This window comes from Eimeria maxima, genomic scaffold (assembly GCF_000499605.1).
Source record: "Eimeria maxima Weybridge genomic scaffold, Emw_scaff968, whole genome shotgun sequence".
Lineage (NCBI taxonomy): Eukaryota > Apicomplexa > Conoidasida > Eucoccidiorida > Eimeriidae > Eimeria > Eimeria maxima.
Window position 1 is genome coordinate 1 of NW_013566897.1, and position 12,435 is coordinate 12,435.

Genomic DNA, 12,435 nt, shown 5'->3' on the forward strand with positions numbered 1-12,435 from the left:
TATATATATATATAAATTAAATAAATAAGTAATAAGGGAGACAAATAAATAATAAGGAGACAAACTTATTTATTTATTTTCTTATTTTTGTCTCCCTTTATTCATTTATTTATATTTATTATGCACTAATATTGCTGTATCTCCTTCCAGTTCCCTACTACTGCCGCTGCTGCTGTTGCTGCTGTTGCTGCTGTTGCTGCTGTTGCTGCTGCTACTGCAGCATCATCATTATTGCTATCATAATAAAGAGCCGCAGCTCGCTATAAGTCAGAAGCAGCAAAAGCTGCTGCTGCTGCTGCTGCTGTAGCAACTGCAGCAGCAACAGCGGCAACAGCAGCAGCAGCAGCAGCAACGTGGGTTGCACGCTGCTACTTGCTTATGCAAGAGTCACTTGCTGCTCTAAGAACAAACAAGTGCTGCTGCTGCTGCTAGTCTAGCTGCTGCTGCTGTTGCTGCAGCTATTGCTGCAGCAGTTGCTACAGCTATTGCTGCAGTTTGTGTTCAGCCATTGCTGCAACTATTGCCGCAGCTGTTGCTGCGTCTGGTGTGCTGTTTTTGCTGCAGTTCCTGCTGCAGCTGTTGCTGCAGCTGTTCCTGCTGTTCTTGCTGCTGCTGCTGCTGTTGCTGCTGTTGCAGCAGCAGCAGCAGCATTAATACATAGTGTGATACAAATGATAATATAAACCCCTCCCTTCAAACTCCAAAGCTGCAGCAGCAGCAGCTGCTGTTGCTGCTGTTGCTGCTGTTGTTGCTGCTGCTGCTTTTATTTTTTCTTTTCTCCTGCAGCAGCAGCAGATGAATATAAGAAGCAGTATCTAATTCTGCAGCTGTTATTACTACTTCTATTCCTCTTCCTCCCCTTCCTCCCCCCCCTTCTGAGTCCTGCTGCTGCTGCTGCTGCTGCTGCTGCTGCTGCTGCTGCTGCTTCTGCTTATTCAAGTATACTGCAGATAGCTTCCCTTAATGATTTGCTGCTGCAGCGGCAAGAGAATTTAAGGAGACAACTGTCACCAGGGAAGAGACAAAAAGCACGAGCAAGTACCTCTTGTCCCTCTATAAATATACCAGCAAGCAGCAGCTCATGGCTGCCGCTGCTGCTGCTGTTGCTGCTGCTGTTGCTGCTGCTGTTTAAGACCTCTGAACCACCACAAGGAGATAAATGTAATATATTTAATAAATAAGAAACAGCAGCAGCAGCAGCAGCAAAAGGAAGAGATAATTTAGTTATTGTCTCCTCCTCCTCCTGCTGCTCCCATCTACTTATAAACTCATTACTTGTTAAATTTAATGGACCTGCATATACACCAAAAGTACACCACAAAACCCTAAACCCTAAACCCTCATAAACCCTCATAAACCCTCATAAACCCTCATAAACCTTCATAAACCCTAAACCCTCAAAAAATAGATTTATTCATAATCCCGTCACAAACCCTCATACAAACCCTAATATACAAACATGCGGAGGTGTAGAGAGAGGAGTTAATTAGTGTTTAGGGTTTACGCATAAATTGTGCAGGTGTAATAGAGAGAGGCTCAAATGAGTGTTTAGGGTTTAGGGTTTAGGGTTTACGTATAAATTGTGCAGGTGTAATAGAGAGAGGCTCGAGGGGATATTCATCATCAATTCCTTCGTCATCTTCTTCTTCCTTAATCATGAAGGATAGGCCGCAAGGAATAGATATACATTTTCTTACTGCTGCTGCTGCTGCTGCTGCTGCAGCTGCTGCAGCAGGAGCAGCAGGCAGCAGCAAACCGTAGCTGCTGCTGCTGTCCCCTGCTGCTAGCTGAGGTATAGTAAGGGAAGCAGCTAGCTGCCAAGGAGACCCCTCTAAGAAGAGAGAGGGAGCAACAGCAGCAAGAGTTTGCTGCTGCAGTGTATTTGTTACCTGCAGCTCTAGCAGCACAACTACAGGAACTGCAGCAGCAGCACCTGCTGCTGCTGCTGCAGCAGCAGCAGCAAATACATGCAATGTGGCCTCAGCGCCATATTCTGCTTCCTCCTCTGTAAGAAGTTGTGGGCCAGAGGAGACATGCAGCAGCAAACTTTTTGCTGCTGCTGCTGCTGCAGCAGCTGCTGCAACTTCTCCTGCTGCTGCTGTTGCTGCTTCGCTGCTTGCAAGCAGATGTACTATTTCTAATAAGCGGGTTTCTTTCTCTGCTGCTGCTGTTGCTGCTGCTGCTGCTGCAGCAACTGCTGCACCACGTCCTCCTGCTGCAGTAGCAGCAGGTGTGAATGTCTGAGGAAGCAACACCTGCTGCTGCTGCTGTAGCTGCTGCTGCATCTTTTGCTGCTGCTGCTGCTGCTCTTGCTGGTATTGTGCCTCTGTAGGTACAGCATCTAATTCAACTAATGTGTCTGCTGTCTCCTCCTGCTGCAGTTGCTGCTGCAGCAAATCACATAAATAGTTAAGAGAGATAGGAGGCTCCTGCTGCAGCATAGCATCAAGAGGCCCTTCTGCTGCTGTGCTGCTGCTGCTGCAGCAATCTATCTCATCTTCGTCATGATCACCCTCCTCCTGCTTTTGCTTCTTTTGCTGCTGCTGCTGCTGCTGCTGCAGAGCCTGATGCATAGCATAGGCTCTATCGCGTACTTCTTCATCAGGATCGGAAGCAGCAGCAGCAGCAAGAAGCAGCAATACATCCTTATTGCTGCTGCTATTGCTGCCACCACCACCACTGCCGCTGCTGCTGTTGCTGCTGCTGCTGCTGCTGCAGCAGGATCCAACCTTAGCTATAGCATCAATAGCTGCTGCTCTACCATTAGATGTCTCTAAGCTAACACGATTGAATATATGTCTAAGATATTTGCCACTAGTTTCTGCTGCTGCTGCTGCTTTAGCTGCTGCTGTTGCTGCAGCAGCAGCAGCAGCAGATGCAGTTGGTTTCCCTTCTTGAGCAGCAACAGTAGCAGCAGATTTAGCAGCAGCAGCTGCAGCAGCAGCAGCAGCAGCATCTCCTGCCCATGTTGCTGCCTCGTCACCAAGGAGACACAAGACACGACAACATAAGGAAGGATACTCACAGTCCTCTATAAGTTCGCATAAGAAGGAGAGACATGTATCTCTTGCTGCTGGTTGCTGCTGCAGCAGCAGCAGCAGACCCTCAACAGCAGCAGCCTTAATTAATAGAGAAGATTCATCACGAAGACAAGAAGATAATATATCTATTATTAATTTATATTTATTAGGGTAAATAAGGAGACATAAGGAGACAGCAGCAGACAAAAGGGAGACACGTACTGTCTCCTCTGTTGTATCATCTAGTAATAAGAAGGAGACACTTTTTATTAATCTATCTATATTATTATCTGCTGCTGTACGTAACAGTATTGCTGCTGCTGCTGCTGCTGCTGTCTTATTGCTGCTGCTGCTGCTTAATATATTCTCTAGTGTCTCTCCTATAGGAGATAGATACAGCAGACAACTACTATACCTGGATATACACCCCAATGTACGTGCTGCAGCAAACTGCAGCACAGATCTGCTGCTGCTGCAGCAACGAGATAAGACAGACACAGCAGCAGCAATATTATAATTTAATAATTTATTATAACCTATCCATCCTTTTTGCTGCTGTTGCTGCAGTTGCTGCTGATGTAATTGTTCTTGCTGCTGTTGCTGCTGTAATTGCTGCTGCAGTTGGGGATGCACACGTTCCAGTTGCTGCAGTAATAAAGTCTGCTGCTGCTGCTGCTGTCGGTGCTGCTGCTGCTGCTGCTGCTGCTGCAGTGGCTCCTGTGCCATAGCAGCAAGAAAACAAAGAGTTCTTGCTGCCTCTAAGGCTACCATCTCGCTGCTGCTGCTCAGGCAGCTCTCTGCATGCAGCAGCAGCAGCTCGTGTGTCTTGCTGTCTGCTTCCTGCTGCAGCAGGAAATAGCTAAGGCGCAGCAGCACGAGATCTGCAATAGGAGAACGAGTGTGGGGTGCTTGCTGCTGCTGCTGCAGTGCAGCAGCAACTGCTTTTAGCTGTCCTTTTGTGTCTCCTTGCTTCAGCAGCAGCAGCAGCAGCAACGCATGCACAGCAGGGAAGGGGAGGCCTGCTGCTGCGCATGCATTCAGCTCCTCTGTCCATCTCCTTACGAGGTCAGGAGACAGCTGGAGGAAGGAGAAGCCACAGAATATAGCAGCAGAAGCAACAGCAGCAGCAGAAGCAGAAGCAGCAGCAGGTCCTCCTGTTGCTGATAATGATGCTGCTGCTGTACTTCCTCCTCCTGCTGCTGCTGCACCACCACCTGCTATTGCAGCACGAACATAACGCTCTGTCTGTGCAGCAACAGCAGCATCAGCAACAGCAGCAACACAGCGCAGCGCGCTGCTTCTGCTGCTGCTGCTGCTGCTGCTAGTAATAGTCTTAGTAAGAGAAGAAGTAAGAACAAATGCCTCTGTAGCAGCAACAGGCAGCTGCCGCAGCAGCAAATGGATTAGCTGCTGCAGCAGCAAATGTTTTGCATGCAGCAATCTAGTTAGATTAAAGAATACAGCACTTGTCTCTGCTGCTGTTAATTGTGTCCCCTGCTGCAGCAGGAACAGCAAACTTGCTGCTACCCTGCAGCAGCAAGCAGCATCAGGGGGAGTAGCAGCAAAACATCTTGTCTGCTGCAGTACTGTCCCTTTATCTACCCGCAGCAAGCTGCTGCCTAAATCTGCTGTTGTTGCTGCTGCAGATATACCTCCACCACCGCCTCCTGCTGTTGCTGCTGCTGCTGCTGCTGCTGCTGCAGCAGATACAGAGGATAAACCTACACCAAAGGAACCAAACTCTAACTGCAGCGTACGCTGCAGCTTAGATCGTAAGGATGACGCATTCAACATCCTGCTGCTGCTGCTGCTGTTGTTGTTGTTGTTGCTGCTGCTGCTGTTGCTGCTGCTGCTGCTGCAGGGGCTGCTTTTCGGTATGAGCAGCTAGTGGGTGGAATAATTTCGCTGTAACCAATAGATACAGTTGCTGCTGCTGCTGCTCCTGCTGCTGCTGCTGCTCCTGCTGCTGCTGCTGCTCCTGCTGCTGCTGCTGCTCCTGCTGCTGCTGCTGCTGTTGTCTTGCAGGTGCTGCGTTCCTCCAGATACTGCTGCTCTTCCTGCTGCTGCTGCTGCTGCTGCTCCTATTTCGTGTGAAGCAGCAGCTAATGCATGCATAAGAGCAACAAAGAAAGAAGAAGAACTACAGGCTATAGGCACCCTAACCTCCTGCTGCTGCTGCTGCAGTCGGTTGCTGCTGCTGCAGTAGGTAGATGCTGCTGCTGCTGCTGCAGTGGGTTGCTGCTGCTGCTGCAGCCTATACACCTAAAGTAAAGTGTATGATCACTTAATTCTTCTTTGTTGTCTTTAGGGAAAAGGCATGCTGCTGCTCCCTTGCTGTGGCAGCAGCAGCGCTCTCCTGCTGCTGCTGCTGCTGCTGCAGTTGCTGCTACAGCTGCGGCGAGCGCAGCAACGAGAATAAATAATAGGGAATTATGGTGTATATACAGCTAAAACAAAACATTTAAAAGAGCTGAATAAGCTCGTTCTGCTGCTGCTGCTGCTGTTGCAGCCGTGTCTCGGCCTGCTGCTGTTCTGCTGCTGCTGCCGCTGCTGCTGCTGCTACACATGCAGGTAGGTCGGCAGCAGCAACAGCAACAACAGGAGCAACAAGACTAACAGCAGCAGGAAATATACATGCAGCAGCAGCAACAACTCTTAAAGCAATAAACCCTCGTATTTAATAGGAATTAAGTTGCTTCCTTGTTGTTAAGTTGCCTTTTTGCTGCTGCTGCTGCTGCTGTTGCCTCTGTTCCTGCTGCTGCTGCTGCGCATGCTGCAGCAGCAGCAGCAGCCGTATAATATACAGCAGCGTGTATCGCTTCCTTTGCTGCTGTCCCTCAGCACTAATATATAATCTGTTTTAAAGGCCTTCTGCTGCAGCAGCTGCTGCTGCCGCTGCTGCTGCTGCTGCTGCTGCCGCCGCTGCTGGTGGTGGTGTTAGAGTAGCATAGCAGCAGCAACAGCAACTATACAGCAGCAGCAGGAAGAACAGCAGCAACAGCAACAGCATAAACAGCAACAGCAGCAGCAGCAACGACGGCAGCACTGCCGTCAGCGGCACTACCACAAGCGGGCAGCAACGCATGCTGCAAGCCACCAAACCCTAAACCCTAAACCCTAAATTTGACGTGTGTAGCCCTTCTCGCATGTCTCCGTTACGCCCATTCTCGGTGCCTGTTGAAGGACGACGAGGGTTTAGGGTTTAGGATTTAGGGTTTAGGGTTCGGGGTTTAGACGATCTCCATAGAGAACACGCGCCTAAACCCTAAACCCTAAACCCTAAAGTGTTTGTTGGCTATGGCGGGTCCGCGGTACAAACCGTTTCAGTTTATCTGGAACAGGTAACATCTTTCCCTGTCCTCTCCTTATCAATTTTCTAGGGTTTAGGGTTTACAAGGGTTTAGGGTTTACAAGGGTATAGGGTTTACAAGGGTTTAGGGTTTAGGGTTTAGGGTTTAGGGTTTGTGTGCAGGTTTAGCTATAATGCCTTCCATATAAGAAGACAGAGATTATATGATCGTCTTTATGCTGTTGTTGCTGCAGCAATGATTGGCTTTACTGTCTTTCAAGGTACCTCTAAACCCTAAACCCTAAACCCTAGCAAACCCTAAACCCTAATCAGCACATTAAACGGGAGGGGTGTTGGGTGGCTTGTTGGGGCATTAGTTAGACTTTTTAAGGGGTAGGGTTTATGAGGGTTTATTAGGGTTTATGAGGGTATATTAGGATTTAGGGTTTAGGGTTTAGGGTTTAGGGTTTAGGGTTTGTCTGAAGGGGCAAACATAATTTATATTTGGCAAGACGCTGTACACCACAACTACAGACATTATCTGCTCAAGGAGGTCAGCAAAACCCTAAACCCTAAACACTAGCAAACTGTAAACCCTAAACCCTAGCAAAACCCTAAACCCTCATTCTTGTGTGAGCTGACAGATAGGTTTGCCTCCGACGACGGTTTGAATGAGTTTAGGGTTTTGCTTTTATCGCTCATGTTGCAGTTAGGGTTTAGGGTTTATGAGGGTTTAGGGTTTAGGGTTTTTGAGGGTTTAGGGTTTTTGAGGGTTTAGGGTTTTTGAGGGTCTAGGGTTTTTGTGCTGCAGAAGACTCGAAAGGAGTTGGCAGAGATGATCCGAGCAGCAAGAGAAGAAGGAATACTTCCTTCTTCCCCTAGCAGCAGCAGCAGCAGCAACAGCAGCAACAGCAGCAGCAGTGAGGATATAAACCCTGCAAACACTTAGGACAGAGCGTCTAGGGTTTAGGGTTTAGGGTTTGGGGTTTCCACAGTGGACGTGCTGCAGTGGGGGAAGCTGCCCACAGCAGCAACAACACCAGCAGCAGCTGCTGCTGGTCCGACAGCAGCAGCAGCAGCAGCAGCAGCAACAGCAGGCTGGCGAGATGTCTAGCTGGCGCCCGAGGGTCTTCATTTGCTCATCTGCTGCTGCTGCTGCTGCTGCAGCTACATCTGCTTCCGTTGTTGCTGCTGCTGCTGCCACATTTGCTGCTGCAGCTTCTACATTTGTAGCTGCAGCAAAGGCAGCCTCCTTAAAGCGCAGCAGCAGCAGCAGCAGCGACAGCTGCTGCGGAGACAGCAGCAGCGGGAGCTGCAGCAGCAGTAGCAGCAGCAGCAGCAGAGTTGCATTTATAGTTGACTGACTTTGTTTTCTTCGTAAGATACTAGATGCAGAATATTAGGGTTTAGGGTTTAGGGTTTAGGGTTTAGGGTTTATTTTGTATAGAAGGGGAGTAGAAGGTCGATAGGGCGGGCGAGTGAAGCCCCAAACCCTAAACCCTAGTAAACCATAAACCCTAAACCCTAAACCCTAATTAATACGAGCAGATGTTTACAACTGGTTTGTAGTATTTGTATCTCCTACTTCCCTCGAAACCCTAAACCCTAGACACAAAGACAGACACTCCTGCTGTTGCTGCTGCTGCTGCTGCTGCTCGTACGAGTGCTCGCAACTGTTACTGCAGCGGCAGCAGCTGCTGCTGCTGCCATTATTGCTGCAATTCCTGCAGTTGTTGCAGTAATCTTCTAAATACGAATATTGCAATTAATAATAAAGAAACAGAAGACACACGTTTGCTGCTGTTGCTGCTGTTGCTGCTGCTGCTGCTGTCATCGGCCAGCAGCAGCATGGTCACGGCCGCCGTCGCCGCCGCCGCCGTAGCAGCAACAGGAGCAGCAGCTGCTGCTGTTCCGGCTGTTGCTGCTAATTAATAAGGAAGAGGTATATAATTAACACTGTCGGTATATATTTATTGTCCTTATCCAGCATTGCTGCTGTTATTTCCTCTTCTGCTGCTGCAGTTGCTGCTGCTGCTGCTGTCGTCTTCCGGCCGTCAGCTGCCAACACGCCCCCCAGTAGCAGCAGCAACAGCAGCAGCAGCTAGACCATTGACATTATTTGCTGTTAGAGGAAGCAGCAGCAGCTGTTGCTGCTCCTTCCTCTAAGGCAGCAGAAGAACATCACTGCAGCAGCACTGCAGCAGCACTGCGGCAGCATCTGACCACCGTAGAACCCTAAACCCTAAACCCTAAACCCTAAACCTCCACAGCGTCTCCTTCTTGACTGATCAAAGAAAGATCTGTCTAGAGGCTACAGCAGCTGCTGCTGCTGCAGCTCAACAACAGCTCTAAGAGCAGCAGCAACAGCAGCAACAGCAGCAGCAACAGCAGCAGCAACAGCAGCAGCAGCATCGGTTATGACCCTCCCGGGCCGTCCTCCAAAGCGCAGCAACGCTGCTGCCTCTGAGCAGCCATTGCTGCTGCAGTCTAAGAAGCATCAGCAGCAGCAGACAGCAGCAGCAGCAGCAGTAGCAGCAGATGACCACAACCGCAGCAGCACATGCAGCGGGGAAACAGATTCTCCCGAGTCTGCTGCATCTGCAGCAATAAGTGAAGCAGCAGCTGCAGCAGCAGCAGCAGCAGCAGCAGCAAGCCCCTTTCTCCCTGCATGGGGCCCCAGTCAGCTGCTGCTGCTGCGGGAAGCAGCAGCAGCAATATTTGCTGCTCAACGTTTAACATTAAAGTTAATTCCTGTGTCTGCTGCCTGTACACCCGACCGCAGCAGCAGCAGCAGCAAGAGCACTTCTTCTTCTCAACAGCAGCAGCAGCAGCAGCAGCAGCAGGAGAAGGGTGCAGCAGATATACTGCAGCAGCAGCAGCTACGTAATTTACGTGAATATCTTCCTCGTCGCATGCAAGACAACATCTCCTTTTGCTTAACAGCTGTCAATACACCGCAGAGCAGCAGGAACAATAAACTCCCGCTGCAGTTGCTGCCTTCCCCTCATCCTACTTATTCTCCTCCTCCTGATGTGCTGCAGGCAGCAGCAGAAGCTGCTGCTGCAGCAGCAGCAAAAGCAGAAGAAGAGCATGCACAGAAGCAGCAGCAGAAGCAGGAGGCAAAGGGAGAGGATGGGAACAACAACAACAGCAGCAGCAGCAGCAGTGTTAGTGACGATGGTTCTTCGGGTGCATCATCAGGTGCAGCAGCAGCAGCAGCAACAGCAGGAGCAGCAGAATGATCACCATGACCATGACAATGATGACGAAGATGATGAACAACAGCAGCAAAAGAAACACCACCACCGCCACCATCCTCATAACCCCCAGGAGCAGCAACAGCATCAGCAGCATCAGCAGCATCAGCAGCATCAGCAGCAGCAGCAGCAGCAGGAGGAAGGAGGCCAATTAAAAAGATTAGTAGTATGTGGTGCATTAATAGAAATATTAGCAAATGAGGAAAGACAGATACAAGCCTTATGGGTATGTCCTAATCTAAGCAGCAGCAGCACAAGATTGCTGCTAGATGTATTCTTACGTGTTGCTGCAGCAGAAGCATTTGCTGCACAAGATAATACACAAGCAACAAGCAGCAACAATAGCAGTAGCAGCAGCAGCAGCAGCAGCAGTAACAGCAAGAAAAAACGAGAAAAAGATAACAAATATGAGAAAAATAACAAACATTGCAGCAGCAGCAGCAGCAGCAGCAACAGCAGCAGCAGCAGCAGCAACAGCAGCAGCAGCAAGGTAGGAAGAAGCAAAAAAGAGAAAGAAAAGGCAGAAAAGAAAGGTAAATCATCTAAGGACAAACGTAAGCAGCAGCAGCAGGAGGAAGAGGATGAGAAGGATGATCATTATGGTTTGCTGCCTGTACAGCAGCAGCAGCAGCAGCAGCAGCAAAAAAAGTTGCTGTTTGCTTCCTGCAGCGATATATTTGAATGGCCAAGACAAGCAGCATTCTTAATTGCTGCTGAGCAGCTAATAGGATTTAATTTACATTGTGAGTTGCTGCAGCAGGAACCATCTGCTGCTGCTGCTGCATCTGCTGCTGCTGCTGCAGTTGATACAGCAGCAGCAGCAGCAGCAGCAGATATTGCACATGTAGATCATGGCTTCGGCAAAAAATTTGCTGAAGGATGTCCATGCAGAGATCTTGTTCCTGCTGCTGCTGCTGCTGCTGCTGCTGTTTCTGGTTCTAAGAAATCAGGAGGAGGAGGAGGAGCAGCAACAGCTACAGCAACAGCAGCAGCAGCAGGAGGACAACAACAACAACAACAACAACAACAACAGCAGCAGCAGCAGCAGCAGCAGAATGATATACATTATTTTTATGCAATATCTGAGGGTTTGCTGCTGCAGCAGATACCTGCGCAGCAGCAGCGGCAGCAGCTGCTGCTAGAGTTAACAGCAAAAGAGAGGGAGTTGCTGCCTCCTAATTGGGAGAAGCAGGAAGGATGGATAGATGCATTGCATCAGCTTGCTGCTGCTGCTGCTGCTGCTAATGCTGCTGCTGAGGTGTATGCGCACCTCCCTCTGCTGCCGCAGCTACTTGAGGATACACCGCAAAATATTATTAATGATGAACTTTGTGGTCTTTCTTATGAGCATGCGCTGTCTATACACCATAAACTGCAACAATATGCACATTATTAATAATCCTCCTCCTCCTCCTCTTGCTGTTCCTGCTCCTGCAGTTGCTGCTGCAGTTGCTCCTGCTGCTGCTGCTGCTGCTGCAGTTGCTGCTGGTCATTGTGTAGTTTTTTATTATAAAGTTGCCTTTCTTATAATCCTCCGGTGTCTATACACCATAAACTACATTATACTAATTATCTATATAATAACAGCAACAATTGCTGCTAATGCTGCTGCTGCTGCTGGTAGTGTTACTGCTGCTGCTGCTGCTGCTGCTGCAGCAAATCCGGTTCAGAAATGGTGCGAGTTGTATGCATGCATGCACAATTGTGCCTTACATAGCAGCAGCGGCAACAGAGGCAGCAGCAGCACGCAGCAGCAGCGGCAACTGGCAGCAGCAGCAGCAGCAGCAGCAGAATATGCTGTAGCTGAGAGCTTGTGCCAACTTATCCGGTACAGCAGCAACGCCTACTGCCGCCGCAGCAGCAGCAGCAGAAGCAGCAGCAGTAGCAGCTGCTGCTGCTGCTGCTGCTGCTGCGGCTCCGCTGACTGTGTATAACTACAATTGCTAATTCGTACAATCGGCCGACATACTAACGTGCTGTTGCTGCTGCTGCTGCTGCTGCTGCTATTGCTGCTGCTGCTGCAATTGCTGCTGTTGTTGCTACTGCTGCTACTATTGCTGCTGTTGCTGCTGTTGTTGCTATTGCTGCTGCTGCTGCTGCTGCTGCTATATGATGTTAGGGAAGAGGAGACAGTAGAGGGGAATAAACAAAGACAAACAAAACGCTGAGAGGAGAGTCCATTCGCCCCACATATAGGAGGTCTTAGTCTCTTAGCTAGCTAGCTAGCTAGCTAGCTAGCTAGCTAGCTAGCTAGCTAGCTAGCTAGCTAACCGTATATCTAGCCAGCTAGCTAGCCAGCTAGCTAGCTAGCTAGCTAGCTAGCTAGCCGTTTGCCCTTATGAGGGGTAGAAGGGTTTAGGTGATTTGCTTATATAGAATAACACGGAAACACAAATTAGGGTTTTGCCTAGGGTTTAGGGTTTAGGGTTTACCCTAGGGTTTAGCATTAAAACATTTAATAAAGAAATTAAAATCCTTTGGAGGGTTTTATAAACCCTAAAATAAATTAGGAGGGTTTAGTAAGAGGGGAGTTATTAATTAGGGTTTACGATGGCTGTATATATTTATATTATTATTAGTGTTTACGAGGGTTTAGGGTTTACGTAGATACATAAATTATTATTAAACACTAATTTAGTTTATAAGTGTCTCAATATTCCCCTTTTTCGCCATTTTTTGAGGGTTTAGGGTTTACGAGGGTTTAGGGTTTAGGGTTTAGCCACCATAAATAATCCCTATTCTCTTTATCCTTAATAAACCCTTTCTTTATAAATATAAATAATCATTAATACCTACATAATTAAAAAGTATTTTTTCTTTGTTTTTTCTTCGTTTTTCTTCGTTTTTTCCCCCTTTTTGAGGGTTTAGG

General features: G+C 48.6%; 3 protein-coding genes across 3 annotated transcripts; 2 read left to right on the forward strand and 1 right to left on the reverse strand.

Annotated features, from left to right (window-relative positions):
• Positions 1-1,562: 1,562 nt before the first annotated feature.
• On the reverse strand, positions 1,563-2,573 carry EMWEY_00046560 (coatomer gamma 2-subunit protein, putative; the record flags this gene model as incomplete). The annotated part of the gene is made up of 1 exon (XM_013483126.1): positions 1,563-2,573. One exon carries the CDS (start codon positions 2,571-2,573, stop codon positions 1,563-1,565), a length of 1,011 nt encoding a protein of 336 aa, XP_013338580.1.
• Positions 2,574-6,317: 3,744 nt separating this feature from the next.
• EMWEY_00046570 (hypothetical protein, conserved) lies at positions 6,318-7,423 on the forward strand (the record flags this gene model as incomplete). Its single annotated transcript, XM_013483127.1, has 5 exons — positions 6,318-6,361; positions 6,493-6,590; positions 6,795-6,862; positions 7,121-7,229; positions 7,305-7,423. 5 exons carry the CDS (start codon positions 6,318-6,320, stop codon positions 7,421-7,423), a joined length of 438 nt encoding a protein of 145 aa, XP_013338581.1.
• Positions 7,424-9,486: 2,063 nt separating this feature from the next.
• On the forward strand, positions 9,487-10,962 carry EMWEY_00046580 (hypothetical protein, conserved; the record flags this gene model as incomplete). The annotated part of the gene is made up of 1 exon (XM_013483128.1): positions 9,487-10,962. The coding sequence occupies one exon, from the start codon at positions 9,487-9,489 to the stop codon at positions 10,960-10,962; it is 1,476 nt and encodes a 491-aa protein (XP_013338582.1).
• Positions 10,963-12,435: the final 1,473 nt, after the last annotated feature.